At 38.3% G+C, this 26,293-nt stretch overlaps 2 protein-coding genes across 3 annotated transcripts in view; both read left to right on the top strand.

The window, feature by feature from the left end:
• cacna2d4a (calcium channel, voltage-dependent, alpha 2/delta subunit 4a) overlaps positions 1–5,583 on the top strand; it is a 90,518-nt gene extending 84,935 nt beyond the window's left edge. Inside the window, exons 34-39 of the mRNA XM_067581552.1 lie at positions 364–419; positions 956–976; positions 1,554–1,668; positions 2,557–2,672; positions 3,280–3,362; positions 3,688–5,583. Coding sequence (XP_067437653.1) covers positions 364–419; positions 956–976; positions 1,554–1,668; positions 2,557–2,672; positions 3,280–3,362; positions 3,688–3,780 — 484 coding nt within the window. The 3' untranslated portion in view covers positions 3,781–5,583. The remainder of the gene's footprint in view (positions 1–363; positions 420–955; positions 977–1,553; positions 1,669–2,556; positions 2,673–3,279; positions 3,363–3,687) is intronic.
• A 2,108-nt stretch (positions 5,584–7,691) lies between these two features.
• cpsf6 (cleavage and polyadenylation specific factor 6) lies at positions 7,692–23,846 on the top strand. 2 transcript variants are annotated; one of them, XM_067582165.1, is made up of 11 exons: positions 7,692–7,814; positions 9,381–9,590; positions 9,830–9,933; positions 10,941–11,086; positions 11,409–11,582; positions 12,913–13,020; positions 14,106–14,604; positions 14,950–15,065; positions 15,206–15,359; positions 15,629–15,827; positions 22,639–23,846. In XM_067582165.1, exons 1-10 carry the CDS (start codon positions 7,755–7,757, stop codon positions 15,813–15,815), a joined length of 1,758 nt encoding a protein of 585 aa, XP_067438266.1. In that variant the 5' UTR covers positions 7,692–7,754; the 3' UTR covers positions 15,816–15,827; positions 22,639–23,846. The 2 variants fall into 2 exon arrangements, with proteins under 2 accessions (XP_067438266.1, XP_067438267.1); XM_067582166.1 differs by lacking the exon at positions 12,913–13,020.
• The last annotated feature ends 2,447 nt before the right edge of the window (positions 23,847–26,293 follow it).

Genomic DNA, 26,293 nt, shown 5'->3' with positions numbered 1-26,293 from the left:
GCTTACTAAAATTATCAAAATCATTAGTCATCAACTCAGTGGATAATGCAAGAGTGACCTCTATAACAACAATTAAGTGACATTGTAAGGCTAAAGCCAGTCGATACATCCAGTACCTTCACAAAAAAAACAGGCTGGTTATCCAGTTTCCAAAAAAAAACAAAAAAACAGCTACCAAAGCTACCAATTACCTCTGAATAACGCAAAGACCCATTTTAATGTTCCCATGACACAACTTTGGGTCCTGGCCCAGTTTTTGAAAGCTGCATGCAATCTGCTTGCAATCTGCTTTGGTCTATAATGATAGGCCACCTAATTGACTCCCTCTCTCTGTCCACTCCCCTCTTCTCTCCTCTTCATAAGGTTTCTCCTGGAGTTTAATTTCTGTGGCTTCTGGCACACGGAGCATTTCGCTGACGGTGAGCTCACACAGAAAAAAATGTGTCCGGTTAAGGTCAAACTCCCTCATCTTTGTCATAAATGTCATTCTATGCTGTATGTGTGACTCATGTACATCCTGTCAATTATTATTATTATTATATATATATATATATCATTATATTAACTATATTACAATATTTGCTTTATAAACCAAGTCTTTATAAATCATCAACATTTGCATGGATTTCAATTAAAACTTTAAGGTATCACAAATTATATCACAATAAACATGCATGTATCTTCACCATACCAGTCTGTGCTACCTGTTACCACAGACAGGTTACAGTCATGACACACAGCTCAATACCAGGAGTGTTTAATTTCAATTTGCATGTGACATTGATCACCAGTCTGGAGGTCATTATGAAATAACATCTTGTCTTATGATCCTCTCACCTTTCATTTGCCACCGTCCTACGATTGCTCACACATTCGCCCTCCTCATTACTCCACCTGCCGATCATCCACCCTTCCTCCTACTCCGTATCATCATCATTGTCATCCCTCCATTCAGCCAAGCCATCTGTCGGCCTGTGTGAGTATCTGTCTCGGAGTGTGTTTTTGAGGAGGATAAGTGTTTTGTAAATCTACCTTCCTGCATTTTTGTGTTTTATGTGTGGCATAGTGTTTGTAGTACACTTCAAACAAAATACTATTTTGTGTGTCTGATTACATAAGTAGCTCTCAGTGGGAGCAGACACAACTGGCAAATTCTTCAAAACAAGACCTAAGCATAGAGTTACACTGAAACTAATGTTATTTTAAGGAAGTCAGGCAAAAGACATTACCCACAGCCAAGCCGTCAGACTGTGTTGACCAGCTGCAGAGACAGAGTAAGTGCAGAAATTTTGACAAGCCATTATGGCTCTTCCTTCTTGTTTCAAACCTGTCATACACAGACACCAGATTCAACTGTGTTTGAGGCACACAGAGAGACAGAGGACCTTGAGTCATGGTAGAGCAATAAATGGCTGAAGTGTGAAGCATTTAGATAGTAGCCAGCTCCTGTCACAGACTCTCAGCTTGTCAGTCACCACCAAAATGTCACGCACACACACACACATAATCACAACCTTGTGACATAACCCTTATTTATTCTCTATCTGCCTCAGCTCATAAGAAAAAAGGGGACATCCTGCAGCCGTGTGACACAGAGTACCCCAGCTTCGTCTACGAGCCGTCAGTCAAAGAGACCAACAGCATTATTAAGTGCGGACGCTGCCAGAAGTAAGCACACGCTCATGCACACTCATGCACACACACACACACACACACACAAATCTGCAGTGCAGCCCTCTCTAAGCCCTAGACCAGTAATATTAAATTGTCCTTTCCAAAATCCATTTTCCACAGCTTTGCTCTGCGCTGCTCTGCATACTGAGAGCAGCGTGTGTTTATACAAGAATATCAGGAAGAAGGAAATAAGTAGAAAGGGGAATGTATTAGATCAGGGTACATATGGAGACTGAATGAGAGACTGAAAAACTAAGAGAAAGTACTAAGGGAACAAAGACAGAGATGGAAAAACTGGGAGGCAAAAGGAGGGGGAAGAGCATCACAGTATATGTGTATGTATGTGTGTGTGTGTGTGTGTGTGTGTGTGTGTCTGACAAAGAGAGAAACAGGGAGAGAAACATTATAGTTTTGTAGTTCATCTGTATTTTTTCAGCAGGTTCGTGATCATAGCTTGAGTGTGAACACCCTCATGAGGCCAAAAGTGGGATAACACATCACAATCACTGCTTAGAGTATGACTGCTGGACAAGATTCTTACATTTCAGTGTTTAGTTGCAATGTTCATGCAGTGCAACTAACTTGTGCAGTCAAGAGGGATTATTTGTTTCCATAAAAGTAACACAATATATGAGTAGATAAAATATTATTATTATATTTTTTCCCTTTTTGGGGTTCAACACAACAACAACAACAACAACAACAACAAAAAATGCTGTGTGTGATTCATTCAAGCCTGCATTGCTAGATTGTACCTGCACTGAATGGGCTTCCTCTACTGGACAAAGTATTAATGTCTTCCAATTAAATGAGAGTTTTTCTGTGTTTTTGTTGGTGTGCTTATTTTCACACTTTCCATTTGTATGCCATGGTGTGTTTCAGGATGTTTGTAGTGCAGCAGATACCAGAGAGCAACCTGCTGATGCTGGTGGTACAGGCAGACTGTGACTGCTCCAGACAGTATGGACCCATCACCATGGAGCCCAAGGAAGTCAGATATATCCTTTGATATTTTGGTATTCATAGCTGGTTCGTCTGGAAAAACTGAATCACCCTAACACACAGACTGAATTAGATATTGTTAGAGGGGGTTTTTACATTTAGTGAGACATTTATACTGAGAGGTCATGAGCACAAGTGCACTTTTCAGTTTTGGTATAGAAGTTGCTATTTCAGTGCATCACTCTCTGGCATGTTAGTAACGCACTCTCAGAAAAAAAGGTAGAATAGAGCTGTACCTTACCATTGTACCTTTAAAAATATAGTATAATCATGTACCCCAAGTGACCAAAATGTATATATAAACATAATCCATTTGCTGCCTTTCTCTACAATTTAATTCTGTTGTCACTAATGTTGTAACATGGAGATAATCCCTCACTGGCTTCCCGCCTGTGAACACTATAATCATGTTTTGATCATTTTTTTCTCGTGCTAGCCCCACTCTCTGTGTTACTTTAACTGTCTTTAGTAACTGTATTGAATTGAATTGGTACAAACTCAGGTCCTGCTATGGTACATTTCAATAAAAACCTTGCTCTATTTGAATGAGAATGGAAGAGAAAACTTTCCTGTCCCTGTTGTTGCTCCTCGACTCCGCTGTACATAACGCCTCAGTAAAGTGTGACAGGATGAGGTCGCAGAAGATTCGTAGACGCCCAGAGTCCTGCCATGCTTATCACCCTCAGGTCAGCTTGGTTCAGTCCATAACTCACTGCAGCCAGTGTGCAACAGCTTTGTAGATATTTGTGAAAATTTGAATAAATACTTAACTCTTCAGACTGAAATGCAGCTACTTTTTTCACAGCATACATCGTGATAAAACACACTTCCTCTCATTGTCTTACTACATTGGTTTTGTGTGCCAAATTATTTTTTAGCTCAGAGTGTGTACTGTTCTTATTATTCATACCTATTTTATTTCTGTGCTGTTTGATCACATCATATTGGTGTCAGTGGTTAAAATCATAGCAGAAACTCAAAATTAAACCTTTTTCTGATTTGTCCTTCTAGGAGAACGCCAATGACTGTGGAGGAGCATCTGTTATATCTCTCTCAGCCTCTCTCTTCCTCCTCTGTCTCTCCTTATCAGCACTTGTCTCATGATGATGGACAACTTTGCTGTTTCAACCATTCTCATATAAAGGAGGAGATTGGAAAACACACAAAATCCAAAGACTTGGTTTGGATACTGGACACCACAAGTGGATTTTTTTACATGTCTAATTCTTACAATTTGCTCATGACAACCACAAAACCTATTCGCTCTTTATGGACCTTTGAAGTGGTTTACGAGCATTTGTTGGTTAACTCCTGAAAATGACTGCATCTGAACTGAAAACTGCAAAGAAAGAAAATTAATGGGCTCTTGTTGCCATGGATACTTTTTCCATTAGTTACTTTCTCATACACCACTTTGCATCTCGAAATGAAAAGAACTAAAGATATGCAGGTGGTAGCTATGACTCGCATTGAAAAAAGGGGATTATGTGTCACAAGATGCAACATAAAGTCCAGGGGGGAAGAATTATGTTTCTCATATCTCATTGCAGACACACATGCATATTATATATGCAGCTGCAAGCACGCACACCTACATTACGCACATCCAATACTTTATCACCCTGAATGCTTCATTGACAGACTATCATACAATACGTGCTTTTTTGTTGAAAGATAGCCATTGACAGAAGAGGGATGGTGTTGCAGTACTGCTGCTGGGAGTCATGTTTTACATGGAAAATGGTTCTAGAAAGATTATCTAGAAAGTCATTGCAATGGGGTTATAAAGAGTTTAAAGTATAATAAAGATAATCAATCAGAATTTTCAGCTTCTTCGGGATCTTATTTTTGAGTTTTTTTTTATTTTGATTACTTCCCAAAAGCGTTTGTATTTCTGACAGTTGTTTTAAAAATGTCTGTCTGCCTTTCTGTCTTCATCAGCTGTGTCTTTATGTGTGTTTGTACATACTGTATGTAATCATGTCTGTCTGTTTGGCTCGACGTCACTGTAGAAACTGGAATAGTGCTGTAGACTCTCACTGGGTGTAGGTCTGCAATCAACATTGATTACACTATGATAGGCTAAAATTCAAAATGAGTTTAGATTTGATTTTTTTTTAGATGAAAAACATACATAGTTTTGAGCTGTATCTGGAATGTGTTAACCACAAAGATTATTTGCACTTTCATCACAAAATGTTGATTTTTAAAACAATTTTGGTGCATTTGATGGTGAAGATGGTTTTGGAATACTTCTATTGGGCTCCAAAGTCATGTAACTGCTATTTATTGACAAAATATGATTTTTATAATTTCATGATAAATGCAAGATAACAAACTTGTCATATGTACTGTAAAAGCCTACTGTACTGTAAAAACAAAATGTCATGTTGATACACATGTAATTATAGCAAATGAAGTTGTGAGCACTCGCAAATAAGTATGTAACACTTTTAATAATGCACAGCAGCAGTGAGACACGCTACCTATGTAATTGCAATGTAAATTAAAAGTGTAAATCTATTTGCATAAGGTATTTTTGTATACATCTGCTTGTGTGTTTCATATGTTGAACTGTTTTGCTCAGCATATTGTGGGCTGTGAGTGTCCCTGTAGCTTTTTCTATGATATTTTTTTTGAATCATCTTCTAAAGCATGTGTTTAAGTTTAACAAATTCTGATGAAAAATTGCCTGAGATTTTGCCTGTTTATGTAATAGATACATATTGTGTGTATGGGTGTGCATCATTACAGTATGTTTATTCATTTCTTTCATTTTTGTTTTTCATTGACACTATACAATATTCTGTCTATTGTATGGTTGACATGTGTCCATATTGTATATTGATGAATGAACCATGATTTATAATAAGTAAATTAAAGTATCCATATGTTTTTTGTACTGTTTTTGTTGTCAGTGTTTGCGTTGTTTTGTGTGTCTGTGGTTATAGTTATGCACAGATACAATATACTGATTCAATTTTCTGACTTCTTTGAATCTACCAGTACAAAAGTGAATTACATCTCTGTTGATTTTGTCCAAAACAAACCTTTAGAGCAATGGTTTAACACATTCACAACTGGAAGAAGTAGCCTGCAGCAGTTGGGGGTTAAGGGTCTTTCCCTTTCCCAAGGGCGCCTCAATTTCAGAAACAAAAAGATGGATATTTATAACATTGGACCGCTTCCTCTCAAATTCTGAATCATGAAACAAGAGTTGAGCAATCATTAAACAAAACCTCAGATCTGCATCATTGACATTGTACTGAAGGTGAACTAGTGAGTGAGATTTTGTTTGTTGCAACAACAGATATAAACCAACAGACATAATCCAAAGACCATAAACCAGGGGTCAGTTGTTAATATGTTTTGTTTCTTTGTTTCTTGTAATTCATACAAGAATGAAATTTGTTCATAAAACAGTTTGTTGTAGGTTGTATATGAGGGCATTTGTCATAATTCCCTCAGTAAGTGAGGGTTAATAGAGTGACAGCAGCTTATGTTAATACTCATCTGTCAAAAAATGACTCATAAACATGAACATATCCTCTGTATTAATCTGTTCTGCTCAAATTGGCCACATCATGTAATTTACCTGTGTTATTCATCTGGTAAATTTATAACATGTTACAATGTCATATTTATTGGGATTTACATGGGCTTATCTACTGTAGATTTATGAAGGGTCGTTTATCTATAAGAGGGAAAACTTAAGCTTGTGCTTGATCTAGCCCCCGGGGCCGCATTTTGCCTACCACTACTATAAACAATACTGCAACCACATAATGTTTTACTTCTTTAATTTCCTCCATGCTAAAGTCCCCCTCCACTCAAGAATATGTTTTTCTTCTTGTTCCTACAATTGAATGTTTGAACTTCACTATGCAGAATTATATATGTGCAGAGTTTGACACTAGAAGGTTGTTTTCACAATCATCTGCTGAAAGTGGAAAGTTTCTCTGTGCTCACTGAAAATACAATTTTAAGGGATGGGCCTGCGGGCATGATTTGTGACATCACAAATAGATTGGAAGCCAATTATGGTCCAGTATGCAACTTATACAAGTGTGATGTGCACATACACTGATAATGGACTTTTCAGTGAAGTAGGTAACATCTTGTGTCTAGTAGTTAAACTTTTGAAATTATAGATATTTGCATATTTATAGATTCAGGAATTTTTAATGGGGGAGAAGGAGTATATGTCATTTTAAGGATTTTAACAAGACAATTTCACTTTTTTTGTGGAAAAAACATAGACATACATTCTTATTCAAGGTAGAGTATGTTATACACATCTTAAAACATGCCTGGAGGGCATCTTTAAGGTATAAAAAAGGTAAACAATGCACATCAGATTTTTGGAATGTCTGAAGCTGTAGTCTAAATAATAAATTACTCATCCAGAGGTGTCAACCAGTAGGCCTATATAGTTTATATATTATTATCTATATATTTCTGATGACAAACCAGTTTATGATGATGAGAAACCACAGACAGCAAACAATAAACCAACAGGTTTGCTTTTTATTTGACATAGCCTACCCTGCTCAAGGTTTCTGATGGCATTCAGAGTATAAAGCCCATTACTGTCAGAAAAAATGGAGTTGTCTTATGCTGTTAAGTCCTATTTATCAGATACTCAGTCGAAATGTTTACTTTCTCTGTCGAATTCATAAAAACACACAAAATTTTACCATGTTTTGTTTTCTCTGGCAGGAATGAAATACCATTTTATATGCCTGGTGAGCAGAAAAAACTACTACTTACGACTTACTTAGTGCTCTCTCTCTCAAATTCAAATTTCAAATTCAAATTTGCTTTATTAGCATGAACGTCAAAACACAACAACATTTCCAAAGCATGAAGAGTCAATTAAAATAACATTTAACACAACATTGAGATTGATATGAATTATATATAGTATATCTATGTATATATATATACAGTATATCCTATGTATGTATTTGTGCGTCTCTCTCTCTCTCTCTCTCTCTCTCTCTCTCTCGCTCTCTCAGTGTTTGTGTTTCGCCGCTGTTCTGCACCGCCAGGCGGAGACAGTAACGGGTCAGAGGAAAATGGCGGACGGTGTGGATCACATCGACATCTACGCCGACGTCGAGGAGGAATTCAACCAGGTAATAAATCCACATTCGCCTTACTTCGAATAACGGTGCAATGTTGTGTATATTCGTGTAACATGTGGTTGTTATTATGGTTGGAGATTTACACGCTGGGCTGGTCAAACAAGCTTCCCTCGCATACAGGCCCCCGCTTCACCATGCTGCAAGTCTGCAGCCTCGGCTAGCATTATCGGCCCGAAATGTTGCATTAATACTTTTGACGACATTTAACACAGCTTCTGTTGCATGTACCAATCGATGAATCCAGTCTATTAATTTCGATAAACACTAAAAGTGACTGCTTTCATTGTTTAGAAGTCGCACAGCTTCGGGCCTTGGCGTGGCCGCCAAATAAACGCAGTTGCGTTAGCCAGCTAGCTAGCTAGCTAACCCATTGCAGCTTTACACAATGCTGTCTAATACTTTAAGTTCTCCGTGTTGCTGTTTTTACAAGCTAAGCTGAGGTCGGAGCGAAGTAAGCAAAATGTGGGCAACTGGTGAGGTTATTGTTTAACGTATGAAATATGAATGCATTAAGGGACGTATGAATTGTTAGCTTTTGATTGTTAGCTCGATATAGCATCAATGTTTGTGCTCGGTAGATGTTGTTCTCGCTCTTCTCACACGCCCCTTTCCTGTATTGCTGAAAAACAGTCTAGTCTGGTATTTCCTATGTTGTCCTTGTATTTAATCTAGACACGTTATCTACATCAACATCTTAACGAAACTGTTGATAAACCTAATTGTGCGCTCTGAAATTTAACTTTGAGGTTCATTCAGGAGTTTTTCACTGGTGGTGGAAATAAGAAAACATAACGACAGAGCTGATTTGTTAAATAGAGAAGTAATTTAAAGAAATGCTCCATTGCTCAACGATATAAAGTAAACAAAAGTGTAAATTTAATTGTCAAATGGTAATAAAGGCATCACTTTTATTATTCTTGTTCAATTATTACTAAAGGTATGTGCTCAGAGACTTATATTGGACATTTTACTGACAGCACTGTAAGATAAAGGCAAAATGACATTGAAATACATTTTAAAAAGAGTTAGATAGGAAATAAAAATAAGCTAAAATAGATTAAGACAGATAAATCAGTACAGTAAAAGTTATAATGCAGTGTAAGATATTACACGGTAAAAAAAGGGACCAGCTATCCTGACGTGACATCATCAATGAGCATGTTTACATGCACTCCAATGCTGCAATTATTGAGAGCTTCTGCAATACTATGAAAACATTTACACAGTGACTGTGATTTCTCCAAAAACATGTTCTTCAAACATGCATTCATTCTCAGTCGCTTTCTCAGTTTTTCACCACGCATTGATGTTTGCATTGCAGAGTTTTTGTTTTTTTTGGGGGGGGGGGGGGTGATTATTTCGACCAAAAAATTTGGTTTTGCTGCAGCTTTTCTCAAACATTGTGATAAAATTTACAATATTTTATGTCCTCTCATTGCTGTAAAATTGCATTAATTGAGAGTGTGTTGTTCTACACATTTTGACACTGAGGGTCACAGTGCAACTTCTCAGAACTCCAGAGATTTTGAACTGAACCGTTGTTATTGTCCTTTACAGGAAGCTGACTACCCGGTTCATGAGCAGATCGACCTGTACGATGATGTAATATCCCCATCGGCCAATAATGGTGATGCGCCAGAAGACCGTGACTACCTGGACACACTCCCTGCGCCAGGTGGCACAGAAGGAGGGAAAAGCGCCCCACCCAACGTGGTATACACCTACACAGGCAAAAGGATTGCCCTATACATTGGAAACCTCACATGGGTGAGTGTCAGATTTATTTTCAGGCCACTTAGAGGAAAAATATGAAAAATTCATGCTTGCTGAATACATTTTCTTGTAAGGGAAGACATTTTAGACTGCCCTCTAAATGAGGCATTCTTGTGCTGTGCCAGATCTAGACTCACAAACTAATCTACAAGTTGCTCTAAAATGTTACACAATTCTTTAATTAACCAAATCAGTACATTTATATACTGATATTTCTGTCTTCTCTTATGCAGTGGACGACAGATGAGGACCTGACAGAAGCAATCCGATCAATAGGGATCACAGATGTGCTGGAGATCAAATTCTTTGAAAACAGAGCCAATGGACAGTCCAAAGGGTGAGCTTTTCTGTGATGTGATTAGACTTAATCAAAGCCTGTTAAAGATTGTAATTACTTGATGTTACATTCAGTGTGAGAAGTGATTGAATTTCCATGTTGAACAGGGCAATTTTATTTATTTCTGAATCAAAAATGCAAAATTACTATAGCACTAGTCAAAAGTTTGGACATCTTCCAGTTCACTTGAATGAGGGCTTGTATGCATATAGTGTTTTTCTCTGGCAGAAAAATGCTGGCAGGGTGCTGGAGAGTGGTGGGATGAAGCACTTATGCAGTGAGAGAGAAAAAAAACAGCTGTGTGTGGGTTTTGTTTCTATGACAACAATATCTTGACAATTTCTTTAACACTCACCAGCAACATTCATTGTCCAGCTGATCTGCTCCCACAAATTGGCTTTTCTGTCTTTGTCATGATAGTTTCTGTTTGACATATCATAAAGCTCAGGACAGACACAACTGGAACGAGCTCCTCCTCAATTTTCTTGGTTACCAGGGTGACAAGTCCAGCACCTTTCTGAAAAGTTCAGAGATTTTCAAATAGAAGTGCTTGGAGTGGTTGCACAAAAAAGATGGAGTGCTCTGAGAAAAGCATGCGGCGTGCTGTTGAATATGCTCTCTCCTCATTGAGAACAATCGAAAAAAGATGCTGGCACTCAGAAAAGAGCCAGAGCCTTAGAAAGTGTGTCCAAACTTTTACTTTTTTTTTTTTTTTATTTCAATTAATTTTAATTTGATTTGAAACCCTCTCTGATGTGCTGCAGGGCTATACTAGTCTGTGCATCCTGAGATGACAGACCTTGTAATTTGATGAAAATTTGGCCATCAAGAATTAAAGCTGAATTATTTATATTATCAAAGTTGTTGTTTTTTTAATCCTTGCCACCCAGATCAAGGCAAGAAGGTCATTATGAAACTCGATGATAAAAAAAAATGTATCCCTGGTGTGCTAACTCTAATTGTTACCATGAATGTGATCGCATGTGTCATCTGCATGTGTCTCCCAGGTTTGCTCTGGTGTGTGTGGGCTCAGAGGCATCATCCAGGAAGTTAATGGAGCTTCTGTCAAAGAGGGAGCTCCATGGCCAGAATCCCATCGTCACACCGTGCAACAAACAGTCCCTCAGCCAGTTTGAGATGCAGTCACGCAAAAGTAAGTAGGGCAAGTGCACACATGGCAGAAACCAGATGCAGCCAGCAAAAGTTAATTTAATATGCACACTTGTCACAGTGCTGGTTGAAAGAAGTCTTGCAAGGGAAATACTGCACCACTTTGTCTGCTGATAGGCTACATACATAATTTATGTACAGTCAATCACAGAAGTGTGTTTTGCTACAGTTATTCATCCAGTCACAAGATTTTAGACAAAATTCACTCAGCTCCATGTCTGAATGTGCATGCACTGCACAGACATTTATTATTTATTACATATTAAATGGAAAAGTGAATTAGTCTTGTCTCATCCTTTGCACAGGTACCCAGTCAGGCCAGATGTCTGGGGAAGGTAAAGCTGGTCCCCCTGGCGCTGGCCCTCGTGGAGGTTTTCCCATGGGTAGAGGAAGAGGAAGGTTTCCTGGACCACCTGGCCCTGGAGGAGACCGCTTTCCTGGTCCCGTTGGGCCTGGAGGGCCACCACCACACTTCCCTGGTTAGTTTGGTAACGAGTGTTTCTGCCAGTTGGGTGGGGACCGTTCCCCCTATCAGTTGAAGGATAATATTTAAAACATGCACAAATCAGTTGAAAGTGTTAATAAGTAAATTAAGCACAGTTTATTCTATATCAGGTCTGAAAGGTCAGCAATCAACTCTTGAGATTTACTTAAACAACTTAAGCCTCTGCTTTTATTGGATAGCATTTCAGCAAGTTAACAGGTTAGTTCAGTCACTGACACGACATATCATATGTCAGTCATCTATTGAAAAAGAATATCTGATTATTCTGGCTGTGATGAATATTACATTGGTCTTGCTGTACCAAACAAGGTGAGTCCATAGCAGAAAATATGGTTGTTTTTTTTGTTTTTGTAATCACACTAAAGTATTTTTTTTTAGTTTTAGCAGTATAAATGAATTCATGGATGGTTTCCCAGTGCATCCATCCATGACTGTCATGAATCACACTGTTAGCTCACTGCAATATTTGTGATCTGTGACGTGTATGTATGGATGTGTTGGGAATCAGCCTTGGCGGTGGTTGTGCTTCCCCACCTGTTGAGGTTTATGGGTCGCCGGATTTACAATTTAGACCTGGTGTTGACACTTTTTATAAAATGCCTTGATATTGTGAATTTTATGTTTTTGTTTTCAGGGTTGTGTCATTTTATGTGGTCATTTTTTTTCACAATAATATAGGAGTGCAAAAGATTCAAATAAACACCACAGTGTGACAAGAACCATGAAAATTGAACATGGGATGAATTAAATATTCTGCTTTCTGTCTGGCCGTGCTGCTTTGTTAGCACAGTCCAGGCTTTGCTAATACTCACACCCGCATGGAGCCAAGGCTAGTCTGTTTTAGCGTGTGTTTCTTTTGGATCTTTCACCCTTTAAGTCTCTCCTGGCAGGGCTGTGTCTGTGCATGTCTCCCTCCCCATATGGTTTGTTCTTTCGTTGTCCCTCTTCACCTCCAGTTGAACAAATAATCCTTCCCTGGCTGCAATTTTCTGCTCACTGACAATTTCCAACACCATTCCTCGACAAGCAGTTTGCCCAAGGCTACACTTGGCAAGCTACCAATCTTAAACTCTTTACAAATCTTAGATTGGCCGCCTCACACCCCTAGTAGGAGAGAATGGAGTTGCCAGCTTTTCTCTTTTTCCCATTTTTGCGTCTCTTGCCATCCATCCCACCTTTTTCACATCTCTTCTTTCGCTTAGTGGCTGGTGCCCCGTGCTGCTGGGCTGTGAAAGGCCTTCAGTTGGTAGGCAGAAGTGAATAAAGGGAAGGGTTGTGATTGGTTTGCTTTCTCCCCCCATTAGGCTCGGGGATGAGACCAGATCTGATTAGGCACCAAGATGGCCCTCTGATGGATATGAATTTCAGTCCCTTCCCGCCGGGGGGCAGGAACGGGAGCTGGCGTGGCAGAGGTGAAACACCTCGATTGATCTGATTGATTTGATCGATCGCCTTTTTATCCTAACCCTCAGCTGTTTGTTGGTAGAAGTTTTGCCATTGACATTGTCAGACTGCTCCAAAAACAGCTGAACACTGAACACTCTTACGTCCCTAAATAGACAGTTTCCACAAAATGCTGTTGGCCCTACATGAGGCAAGAATAAATATTTCAATGTGTTGACACTGAAACATTTTAGAGAAGCGCACCACTTAGTGATGTGCTGAAGAAGAGTGAAGCGGCAGAAGCACACAGCAAGTTTCTTTTAAGACCACACTGCTTTCCACCTACTCAATCACATTTATACTGCCTAATGGCAAATACAAAAAGCCTTTCACACTTGTATTTATCAAGTCCTATCAGACTACACAGTGCTTCTGTAGCTGTTATGCTCCTCGATTCTCTAAGCTTGTGCAATATCGCAGTGGAGTAATCTCACATGGGACATTTTTTTTGCTAGATTATTTGCTAATGTATACGATATGAAATGCAGGAGTATGTCATGCTGAACTGTTGGTGCCCTTGGCAACTTGCAGCAGTGCATTCTTTCCATTTAGTGCTGTGGAAAAAGAATGCAGAACTAATTGGGAGAGCTCCGATTGAAACAAAGCAGACTTGATAAAAGCCAGCACCTCATCTGTTTGGTTGCCTTCTGATTTCATTTGCAGCATTATTTGTTGGCCTTTTGACATGTGTTGTTTCCTGTAGCTATGGCTGCTCTTCCTTATCTGTCTGTGTCATTGTATCTGCTTTGAACTGCCTTAATCAGTACCAAAGGGTATTTACATATGAAAGGAAAACTTGAAAGATACAGGATATTACAAGACGCTAAAATTAGAGCTAGGCCAATAAATCAGCAGGGCTGATTTTTTTTTTTTTTTTTTTTTTTTATTATATTAGTAGAAAAGGTCCTCTACATCATTTTACAAGCACACTTACTTTCTCCATCATACTCAGAAATGTTGGGGGGAGCCCTGCCTTCTATATCATAAAAAGGACAGTTCATTAGGCCTTATGTTTCATGCATTCTTCTGTTTTGTCTCTTGTTTTGTCTTTTAGGTGGGATGCAGGGTCCCCCACGGCCCCCTCCCGGTCCACCTGGTCCACCAGGCCCTCCAGGACCTCCACCTCCTGGCCAGGGTCTTCCCCCTCCCCTTGCTGGTCCTCCAAATCGCGGCGACAGGCCTCCTCCCCCTGTTCTCTTCCCTGGTCAGTTTGGCCAGCCACCAATGGGACCCCTACCGCCAGGCCCCCCTCCTCCAGGTTACGGCCCTCCCCCTGGCCCCCCACCCCCCCAACAGGGCCCCCCACCCCCAGGACCATTCCCTCCTCGTCCCCCAGGCCCCATTGGGCCCCCCATGGCTTTGGCTCCACCTCCTCACATGCCAGGTCCTCCACCAGGTGGCCCACCACCAGCACCGCATGTCAATCCTGCCTTCTTCCCTCCACCTGGCAACAACAGCATGCCCCCCAACGACAGCCGAGGACCCCCAGGACCAAACGACCCATACGGACGCCCTCCACCTTATGAGAGAGGAGACTATGGTCCCGGAGGCCGGTGAGGATGGGTGGTGGGGGTGGAACAAATAATTGATACGGCAGTATATCATGTTCTCTTAGCATAACATCATCAGTCCACTGGGAACAAATATTGCTCTATCTACAGTATTAAGCAGTAGAAATATGAACTTAACATAGTATTGTGCTGTTTTTGTAACAACCTGCAGTCTTTTTGTTAAAGATAATTTGCATTGGTGACCAAGATTACAGATGCTAGGAACTGGTATCTATTTTCACTCTCTGAAAATGAATTTATTACGTTTGACAAAATAGATCCTGGCTGAAATTTGCTCACTCTTCCTTGGCATTATTTGTGACGTAACCTGTGTGTTTGTGTTTATAGGGAGATGGAGGCGTCACGGACCCCTCTGAGTGAGGCCGAGTTTGAGGAGATCATGAACAGGAACAGAGCCATCTCCTCCAGTGCCATATCTAGAGCGGTGTCTGACGCCAGTGCAGGTAATGCATAGTTATTCCAGAAACATACCATACAATTGCATGCATATTGTGGGTGTTTGATCAGATGTTGTGTCAACAAGACAATAACTGGGACCCAACATTAAACAAAGCTTAATTCTGTGTTCTCTTTTTGTGTCTAGCTGACTATGGCAGCGCTATAGAGACCTTGGTGACAGCCATCAGTCTGATTAAGCAGTCCAAAGTGTCAGCAGACGACCGCTGCAAGGTCCTCATCAGTTCTCTGCAGGACTGTCTTCACGGCATCGAATCAAAAAGCTACGGCTCTGCCTCCAGGTAAAAACTGAATCTAGTTGAGTTGCCACTAAACATGACAGTGAAGCTGGGCTATACTAAAGAGACACGTCCAACTAGTCGTTAAACAGAATATTATAAATAAAGCCTAAAAAGAAAAAGATCAAGGGATATGGACTGGCATGTATTTAGGTATGTTGATAGTGTGGAAGATGCTTTAAAATTGAGAGTTTGGCACCTGATAATACTACTTTTGTAACTTTTTAAACCCTGGTACACGGTCCAATGATGCTTCTCTTTGTGTCTGCTAGGCGAGAGCGTTCCAGGGAACGTGACCACAGCCGCTCAAGGGAAAAGAGCAGACGCCACAAGTCCCGCAGTCGGGATCGGCATGAGGACTATTACCGAGAACGCAGCCGAGAGCGTGACCGCCATCGTGAGAGGGACAGGGACCGAGACCGGGAAAGAGAGAGGGAGAGGGAGTACAGACACCGCTAGGCGAGAGGGGAGGTGGGTACAACTTCTCCCTTCTTACGTTCTTCTGTCATAAGCTGTCTGTGTCTTCTTCATTAGTATATTTGTCTGAAAGTGGACTGAGCTGGAGCAGTTCAGGCTCAGCCAGCCTGAACTACATGGCAAGAGAAGAGAACACCAGTGTTGAGTTTTAAAAAGTCCTTTTTGATTGCTCACCTTTTCTCTTCTGCATTGGATTCGTAGGCTGTAGTTAAAATTGCTGTATTATTTGGTCAAATTTTATCTACAGAGGGTGTAAAAAAAAAAAAAAAAAAAAAAAATCATCCAGAATAACAACAAAGTCACATAGAAAAAACTGTTGACTGGCTTTGAAATATTTTAAACCTTTTGAAATCGTGAGGAGGAGGATGTGGAGAGAAGAGGTAAGCAAGGAAAAACCTTTTTACAACTCAGTTCTTTGGTTTCAGGTAGGTGTGAGGTAAGTGTTCTTTCCTTCAAATTTCATAATTGGTGATCACAGCTGTATTATTGTGTAAGATGTGTCTCAGGAAAATGTGTGTAATACACACTTGTTTGTAAGAGTTGATTCTGTCCTTTGGTTTTTTTTATAGTAACTCTCCCAAAATACAGTAATTCTCCCTGAAAATACACTGATAGTCACTGGAAATTTACTTCATGGATGCATTGTTACTTTTTGGTCTACAGCCATTTGAGGCTAGTAAATTACAAAATTCAGCAGCCACTTTGTGTATTCAGCTGAATAAATTCAGTTAAATTCAGAATATAATAGTTAAAACAGAATGAATAATCTAACAGATAATACATGTTTGGCTGTGGTGGGTAAAGTTTTGCTCTATTTCTTCAAATAATTTACGTAGACAACATCTTTTCTTATCTGTTTGGCTCGTAAAAAATGGAAATTATCTGAATTTTGAATTTTACCAGCAACTATGGCCAGTGGACCAAAAGTTTTCTCTAGATTGAATGTATGAGTTTACAGATTATTGAAATGTATTGAGACTGAGTTGGTTTGAAATACTGGTTCCTTGAGTCATGGGTAGGTTTCACAGATGTCAAAGTATTTCCCATCATTTTTTTTACAATATTTAGTACAGATTTAGCATTTTTTTTGTAATGCGTGGTTTGTTTTTTTTCTCCAAATTGGATTGTATTTTGAGAAAATATATGGCAATATATACATGTCAATAGTAGAGCAACAGTTTATAAAAAAGCAATGATGTATACATGCTACCATTTCAATTTGAAACACATGGAACATATATCATTGTCATGTTATATTGTTAAGAAATTGAAAATTTTTAAAACAGTGTCAGCATTGGATGACTTTTTGGACACATAAACATTTTGACAATGTGATTGTTCTATATTTGCATCATGCATGTCAGTAATATTGCCTGACATTGTATTTTTATGTCAAGTGTTTTATAGCAGAGTGTTGCTCACTTTGCAGTCACTACACCTCAATTTAAGGCATTGGGGTGAAGTTTAAAAAATATTCATGCAAATGTTATTTGATAACATGTTTTTGACAACCAGGATATGTGCGTGGTGTCGAAATGCTGATGCCCTTAAGTCACATAATCATGTCACATAGATTGTTAGAGGTAAAGGTCAGGGGAAAAAAAGTTTTGATGCTCTGCCCTGATTGATTTGTGGCATTGAATCGATATTGTTTGTAATTTGTTGATTTTCAGAATGCTTCACATTAAGGATTCATGCATAATTACTCCCAGTATCTTACTCGTATGTTATTGGCAAGAGTAAATTACATGTAAACATGGAATAGAAAGTTTGTAAATTGAAAGCTAGAATCAGAATATCAGTGTTTTCCGTTTCCTAAGCTTTTGTGCCTGTCACCAGGCCATCAGAGGTTCCTGACTCAATAAAACTGAAAAACATACAAAAGAAAGCCAAACATTTTTATCTGTGAGACCTTGTAAATAACATTTAATGTATACAGTAACTCCTAATAATTTGTTCAATGCAGCCAATTAATGTAATAACAATTGTTATATGCTAAACAAAGTTTTTATGTGCTTATTGTATTTGTATCTTATGAATTAATGTAAAAGTAATGATTTTTTTAAGTGATAAATTGACCCTAGGTTGGCAAAAGATCACGCAAGTATTTCTGAATAACTTGGCTCATAGCATTGTGAAAGCTCCATGTGTTCTTCCTGGCTTTTGGATGTTATGGATGAGTTATAGATTACATCATCTGAAATAATTTGACACTAGTTTGTATATGATTGATTTTAGTCGGTTGCAAATGATTGTAGTATAATACTTTTTAGACTAAATTTCTGAGACTTGCTGGTGTTTGTCATGGATTCTCGGTGTCAGGGTTTCACAAATCATTTTGTAATCTTTGTATGAAGCTGTTGTCTTCCATTGCGTCACTTGCGTGTTGAAAAACATAAATATTGTCAATTTTTGGAACTGCAGTTGAAATATCGGTTTTGAACGTTTTTGTGTTGTTCTGATGGTCCTTTTCTGCCAAAGCACTAAGATGTTCTGTATAAACTAGTTCTGATAGCGCAGACCCGTCTCCTCACATCCACCCTGTAGCGTACATTTGCCCTTCAGCATCTCTGTACAGTGGCGCATAACCCCAAATAATATTTGTCATAATTTTAAACGAGGTTTTACACATAAGCCTCACCCTCTCTTGTCAGTCTACCTCAGTATCTTAACCCAGCAAAAATATTTTCTATACATCAAATTATGTATGTATGCACTTTTCTCACCATGTTCTTGCCTGCTTCATACTGAGGAATATTACCTGGGGTGTTGTCTTTGTGTATGGAGTTGCTGAACTGCGAAGACAGGTCGAACCATGCCAAAAGAATGTAACTCAGTGACTGTCTTAGAAACCTGTCATGTGATCTGATTAGTGTAGAGTCATGCTAATCTCTAGCTGTCAGTGCTAGTTAGGTTGCTCTAAACTTTTTCCCACCCAATTCTGCAATTCCTACATAATAGTTTGACTGAACAGTAAGACTTTGTGTCCACCGGGAACCTCTTTGCAAAATAATACGCTTCCTAATTGTTTAATAGGAAGTATACAGCGTTTTAAGTTACTGTGTGCTTACAGTATAGAATTTGTACAATTTCACAATTGCAGAAGCTAAATGTAAAAAACTTAATTCTGGAAAGAGCATTTAATTTTCAATAGAAATACATCTTTTCAACTGTATCTTTGATTTTTAACCGCCAGTATCTGAGAGATCCCCAGTGGACACAAGGCCTAACATCTTTTGGTAATATGTAGATTGTTGAGTATATTTTTGCAAAAATGTTTTTTGCAGTATAAATGAAAATAACAAAAGGAAGTGGGCAAAAATGTTTTTTGTAATAAGGCCAAATATGTCCATTTTCCATTTGTCCATGTCCACAATCTGTCAGATATAAAAGAGTTTGTTCATCAGGAAAACAATTGAGAATTAATTGCCAAACATACTGCTTTTATTCCTGATAGTAGTGTAGATATTTCTTGTGTCCACAGATGTGCTCTAACACTGTTTTGTTGGTTCATACAGCCATGGTGGGGTGCAGTGTTTGTACCAGGCAGAAATGACGTTTTATTATTTCTTCAGTCTGTCTGTAGGTGTTTGTGTGCTGGGGATTAAATCGCTGATGTCCTTTCAAACAAGCATACTATTTGCTCATGTCAAACCAGGGTCAAACAGGTCAGCAGTGAGCATCAATGCCCATTTAATCACAGGGTGAAAAATAAAATCTATACTTATGACTGGAAGAGATGGTCAAGCTATCTAATAATTGAAAAATGACTTCATTTGGCTCAGCTAAAGCAATTTAAGGTAATTGTAATACAAAGATAATATTATGATCCCAGATAATGTTGAACTAATCTGCTATGTAGTTTTCAGTGGGTGGAATTGTAAAGGTGTAGACTTTCCACACTTCCCGCATCAGGTAACTCTTTTCTGACAGACCTGCAAGCCTCACTGAAGACATTGTGATTAATTACAGTGGAAGCAAAAGTGATACACACATGACAAGCCTGCTACAATATTTAAATATGATCTGTAAGGTAGGAATTGTTAAATGGTAAGTATCATATCTCAGGCTTTTTTGTGGAGTACCTTTTGTTAGAGGTCAGTATTTCATGCACTGTTTGACCCTGGTTTGGCTTTGACCTGTTCAGTTTGCATGCTGTATTGGCTGATAAAATGCTACACACTTTCATGTTTTCTATGAACTTTATTATTCTACAATGAACCTAGGTTAAACAATATGGCATATTTTTAATACGGCAAATGATTTATTAGCCTGATATCTGGATGTAATTTGACCATTGACAGACGTTCAGTATTGCCCATTCCCACTTGTACTCGATGTTATAGCCCATTTAAATAATAGTGTGACAAGAAACACCAGAGTTTAACTACTGTGTTGTATAAAATGTTATTGTCGGATAACTGTTTTTGTCTGCCGCCACGCACCATGTAAAACAAAACCCTTTCTACAGCAAAAACTTTTCGAGTTTCAGTATGCATTTGAACCTTTTGAGCCATATAAAATCACCTGTACTCATTTGACCTGGTGCTTGTAGTGCAGATACCAGTTCTAATTTGACATTTCTGCACCTTGTAAAGCCAGTAAAATCAAGTTACCAAGCTTCATAAATTTGATATAAAATTAATAGGAATACATTTATAATTTGACATGACTTTCTGTATCAGAACTGTTGTAATTTCTGCTGAAACTTTCTTTTGTGAGTAGTTTTGAATGGGGAGGAACTTACTCGGGCGAGGGGACTGTTGTTAGCAATTTAATTAGCCAATGCCTTTTATAATTATGATAAAGAAGTTGCCTTTCCAGTTACCTGTAACTCGCATGCTGGACTTCCTCAGTGAGTACAAAATATTGCTTTTTCACTGGTATTGGGTTTACCAGACCATATACTGAATCACATTTACATTGTTTTTTTCAGTTATATGTAAAAATCTTGGTCTGCTTTTGCAATCAAATGGGCGGTTGTGTCAAAGTATCACCTACTGTGTCTAAGTCAGATGCGTGCCTTTCTCTTTGTAGTTTTGTGTTTTTAATATACAGCTCTTTTTGTCCTTTCTGTGTCTATTACTCCTATATGCCCAATTCCTGAAAACTAATTGGTTGTGTCACAACCAATCATGCACTGTTTCTATGATATTTGTCAGTGTTTTTTTTAGCTGTCAGTGTGTCATGCCCACCATTACCAGTTGGTTGTAAAGGAAAACATGAACAAGGTGTTCTTGAAGTTGCTGAATAACAAATATAGGGTCCATTTTGCTTGGGTTGTGAGGAGTGACTAAGACCCTGTTCACATCTGGCATTAACATGCGTCTTGGGTGATCTAATCACAAATGGACAGCTCTTGGTACATCTGTTCACACCTGGCATTAGAATGTGTGTCTAGTGACCACTTGTGATTGGATCTCATTTCCCCGCTCTATATGCAAATAAACACGTACATCGTTTCCGTTTGCAAAAACTAAATGTATTTTGGGGGGGGTTTTTGTTATTTTTTTATACTGACTCTTCTGCTCAAATGGAAATCATTTGAGCCTCACTTGGGAGAGAGACTCAGCAGCCAATGTTTCTCCGTTAACTGTTTAGGGGCGACTGAGATGGTCACTAAATGAGAATAGATGGTCCACCTTAAGCCACATAAATATACTCCTCAGCCGACACATACACGGCCAGGAAGACAGCGTCAACCAGTGCACACACAACAAATCGGAGGTATGCAGATATCCGCACAGAACCGCACAGAGTTAAGGTAGACTGACTGTTGAGGTGGACCAACTATCGCCCCGAATGAATATGTACTTCTGCTTACGAAGAGGACGTCAGTAGAGTAGACAGGCCTTCAGTGTGGCCCAGGACACATTCACATACACACTGCTAAAAGAATGTGGCCATATTCAGCCCAGATCACCTCCGTATGTGGTCTGAGCGCTCGGACCTCACTGCATCCTCAGTGCATCTTGAGTGAATTCACATCTGTACCTAGAGCTGTCCAATTGTGATCGGTCCACCCAAGATGCATTGTAATGCCAGATGTGAACAAGGCCTAACAGGGAAAAATTATTAAAATAGGTTAGTTAAGTATGTCAAGGTATTAAAATAATACTGCCAATGACCTGTGACTTCAACAATAAAGAGCTATAGGATTTTGGGTTAATTTAAAGCCTAAATTTAAAAGACCTCAGAAAGACTTTTGATTTGAAAATTACATTCTAACTATTGTTACCCTCACATAAATAAATTAGTTGATTCTTTTTAGAAGTCAGAGAAAGCAAATTGTAAGCATCAATAGATGAATTTACTCATGTTTCTGCAACAGTGATAAATTGCATCTAGGCATAGACTCCCCTGAATATTGGTGTATATTTGTTGTGTGTACATACTGATAGATTTCACTTTTGCTTCTTGGATATTTCCTGTTCAAGTTTGCATGACATGTTTTTTCTCTGTGTCTGTGCTGGGGTTGGGGACAACACACAATCAACTGAGCCTTTAAACAGAAACAGAAGTCAAGTGTCCTGAAAAAGGAGTTTGGTCGTTTATGTGCCTGTTTTTTTTCAATTTTTTGTCCTTTGTAATTTTTCCTGATAACACACCTCTTGTCACCAGACAGTGTTCACTAGTTGGATTTGGACGACCTCTAATTTTGTGGCTCAAAGTGATGGTGAATTGACCCCAGCCCCGGTGTGACTATGTATGTGTAGTCTAGAGGTTTAATGGTAAAGGGGGAGGGAGTGTTCACTGTTGGGCTGCCTCGAAACCAAACTCCACCCTTCGTTTTGACACCTTTCAGCTAACAAGGATCAAGGATGGATGGAAAGGAGGAAGGACTTCAGTGCGCCACCACCTCCCCACCCTGCATGACCGGACAGGATTACAACCACAGCCGCCACCTCTTCCTCCACCCCTCCATCTCTCCTCTCCTTCTCCACCCATCCTTCTCTCTGTCTGTTCATCTTGTCTGCCTGACTAAGAGCAGTGGATGGAAGACCCTGACCCTGTGTAAGGCTATGTTATCCAAGCAGCTTATACTCATGGTAACTAAAGATGAAAGGAAAAAGAAACTTTCCAACCAGCTCTTTTATTTTTATGTTTTATTTGACATGAAGATGAGTATGTGTGATGCTTCATTCGCAAACAAACAATAAAATGGCCCGCACGACCCTCAAATAGAAGACACAAACATTACATCTTTTTTTTTTTTCTTTTTTCCTTGGCTCGCTGTACCGTGTACATTCAGTTTAGAGACCAGTTTTTATAGGGTACATGTTTGATGTTTTCTCCCCACCCCTCCCTCTCATTTATTCTTTTCATGGTTAGTATGTTTGTAAATGTCTTTCTGCTTTTGATTAAAAATTAGATGGTGTTGTAATAAAAAATGTTTACTGAGGTACACTTTGCATTTGGTGAATTCCTCTATATGGTTGGCTCATTTATATTAAATGTATATTTTGGACAGCAAAATGTTTTTCATATTGAATTGGTCTGCTTTTAGATGATTTTTTTAGCTTTTTATTGGTGAGTGGCTTTGTGTTCTAGATGTTTTAGAAATAGATGTCTGTTTTTTAGTACCTTTTTTATTTTCTTCCTTTTCTCAAATGGATACAATCTTTTACAAGGTAAGACAGATAAGTTGAATGTACTATTTTGTAATGTCCTGATTGGTGGATAAGAACATTTATAGATCTTGAGCAATTTGAAAGTCTATAAGCAGCACACAGTAAACCAAAAAAAAAACAAAACGTAATCATGCTTTGGTTTTTGATGTTTGATCTGCATGTATTTGCACTGAATCACCACCACCATTGCCGAACCAAATTGTCTTTGACATCTTTTTGTTTTGTTGATGTGGGATGAGTTCATTACTGGCTTAAACAGTCCATGCTCACTCGGCCATTGTAGTTACAGCTCTCATGAATTGGTTCTTCAAATATCGGTGAATTCTATTTGTTGGAAATTTGTAAATCCAAGTAAAGTAATTGTAAAAAAAAAAAAAAAAAATTTTCCCATGTTCCACACCAAACATGTTTTTGTTTTTAATGCACCCCATAGGTCACATCATGAATTAACTGTTGACCACAACATAATGAACAGATTTAAGTGGTTATTTATATGCAATTTGTAACCATGACACTAACACTGTCAAATGCCATGCAACATGTCTTTTTTTTTTACACCATCCATCATGTTGCATTTTTGTTGGTATAGACTGTGATTGTCAACACTTTGTCTCAAGATGATAGGTATTGAAAATAAGCATGAATTTACATGTTTTTTACTCTGTCAGATCAAGATAGTGAAAATGATTGAAACAAAAGCTTATGGATCAAATAAGACTGAAAGCTAACATTGTTATTTTGTATGAATGCAGCAAAGACCAAGACACTAACACTGATATCAACTGGTTAGACTTCCTGTTTTGTTTGTCCACAATACCTCCTTTTATTGATTAAATTTAATTGTCACCTTCTACTTTAGAATTTTTGACAGAAAATGTGCTGGAAAATATATTTTGAGCTGATTGGTTTTCTTCTCAAGATGCATGTTTGTCTTTTTTTTTTTTTTTTTTTTTTAAATCAGTCATGTCAGGTTAAATCTCCATGTTCATCACCTGAAATATTTCATCTCAGAAGGTATTTGATATATGTGGACATTGTGGACGTCATTGCTACAGGAATTACTGAACTATTATTTCCCACAAAGCAATGGCTCAGTGGTAAAGCCGCTGAACAGATTATAACATTTTCAGAACCCCCATGATACTGTTGAACTGTACTCTTGTTCTAACAATATACTTAGAGTGTTTTATGTTAACAAATGTTTGATCATTTTTTACCAACTCTGTAAAAGAGTTATGAAACAAATTATGCCACACCCTAATTTTTGAATCTCGTTAACAATTCTTTAAAAAGTTGTGTTTTAAATATTTTGGCTGATCGGACCTCTGTTTCAAGATCATGTTTGTTTGAAGTTTTGCTTGTTTTTTGCACCTATAAAGATACAATGACTTAGTACTGTAAGAAAATTCCACATTGATGAATTTGGTGACTTCAGCAAACTCCAAACACACAGTACGCCTCCATCCAAAATAACCGTGAGCAGAGTGCAAATCAGCCAGAATAGGAACAGGTGTGCAGGGCTTTCACTAAAAAAATGTTAGCTGGTTAAACAAATGTATGTGTGACTTTGTAGTTGCTTTGTGCTGACTTCTCTCCACAGTGCTGAAGGTAAGTGTTTACAGGTCCACATGCACTGCAGAAGAAGAAAGAGTCCAGTCCAGAGGAAGTCTGGCATCAAGCTAGAGCAACACTCATACAGGAACTGTCAGTATTATTTTACATGAATAGTCTTAATAGAAGCATGTGTTTTTACTAGTCATTCCCGGTTTTCCATCATAACACTTTGAAATCTAAGAAAGTTCAACTTAACTTTTAACTTACTGTTTAAAATGGGAATAACATATCAAAGGTTGTTTGTAATGATTTTTTTTAATTTATTGTCTTTGAATATAATTGATCAGCATAGTTGTGCACACTGGACCAGTGAAAAGCAGCACAGGGACTTTACAACTGAGTTAAAGTAGTTTATGTTCTTGTTGGTATCCTATTAGTGTGAACTGTGTTTAAAGATTAATTGCCCTATTTTCATTTATTCTCAGTCAGGAGTTAAGTAATGATGCAATGTTTTGTGCTGATTACAGATGTCATAAGGGAAAGGTACACAGTAGCTAAAACAAACATGGTCATTGGACTCCAAAAATAAAAACATTTCTAAATTCAGTTTGGTTGAATGGCTTTCTTTTCTATGTAGTTCATGTAATTGGTCTGAAGAGTGGTCATTGATAATTATTTGATGCCAATTCGTAATTAAGTTCGTTTGATTTACGTGTCGTCTAATATTGTCTGAGCAGGAATTAGGAAAGGTTTAATAGAGGTGAATAAAATGTGAAATAGACATGCAGAAATCTTCTGAAAACAACTCAAGTATTGTGTGTGTAAAATTAACTTAATGCCAAATACTATTAAAGGAAGCGACTTTAACAATTTACCTAGGTGGCTTCGTTAAGGCATATTAACTACATTTTTTTTTTCTAAATGGCTGTAAAACACCTGCACCAGAACTAAACAATGATTATGCTCACCTAATTACTAATAAGCCACATTGTCTAGTATAATCACATATAAGGGAGCTGAATATGGAAAATGTGTTCAACGGATCGTAATTGCAAATGTACGGCTTTTACTTATGTTGATACACAACTATAAAGGGATTTTACTGATAGGTGTTATTTGTGTAAATAATCTTAAAACATTTTACAGAAGCTAAACTTTCTTTTGCAGTTTGTATGGACAATTCTAGAAAGTAATATTTTTATAGTCGATGTAAGTAACACAACTATTCTTGATCCCTCCTTTGGCCGGAACCTTGTGTCTGGAAGTCTCACACAT

The sequence above is a fragment of the Thunnus thynnus genome, chromosome 23 (genome assembly GCF_963924715.1).
Source record: "Thunnus thynnus chromosome 23, fThuThy2.1, whole genome shotgun sequence".
In the NCBI taxonomy this organism is placed as follows: Eukaryota; Metazoa; Chordata; class Actinopteri; order Scombriformes; family Scombridae; genus Thunnus; species Thunnus thynnus.
The sequence above is the reverse complement of the archived record's forward strand: the minus strand, read 5'-3'. Positions and strand labels throughout refer to the sequence as shown.

Excerpts from the sequence above, each read along its gene's own strand:
- cpsf6 (XM_067582165.1), top strand. The coding sequence starts at position 7,755 with ATGGCGGACGGTGTGGATCACATCGACATCTACGCCGACGTCGAGGAG. Across the intron at positions 9,591-9,829 it reads ACATTGGAAACCTCACATGG|TGGACGACAGATGAGGACCT; the intron begins GTGAGTGTCAGA and ends TCTCTTATGCAG. Across the intron at positions 15,066-15,205 it reads GGTGTCTGACGCCAGTGCAG|CTGACTATGGCAGCGCTATA; the intron begins GTAATGCATAGT and ends TTTTGTGTCTAG.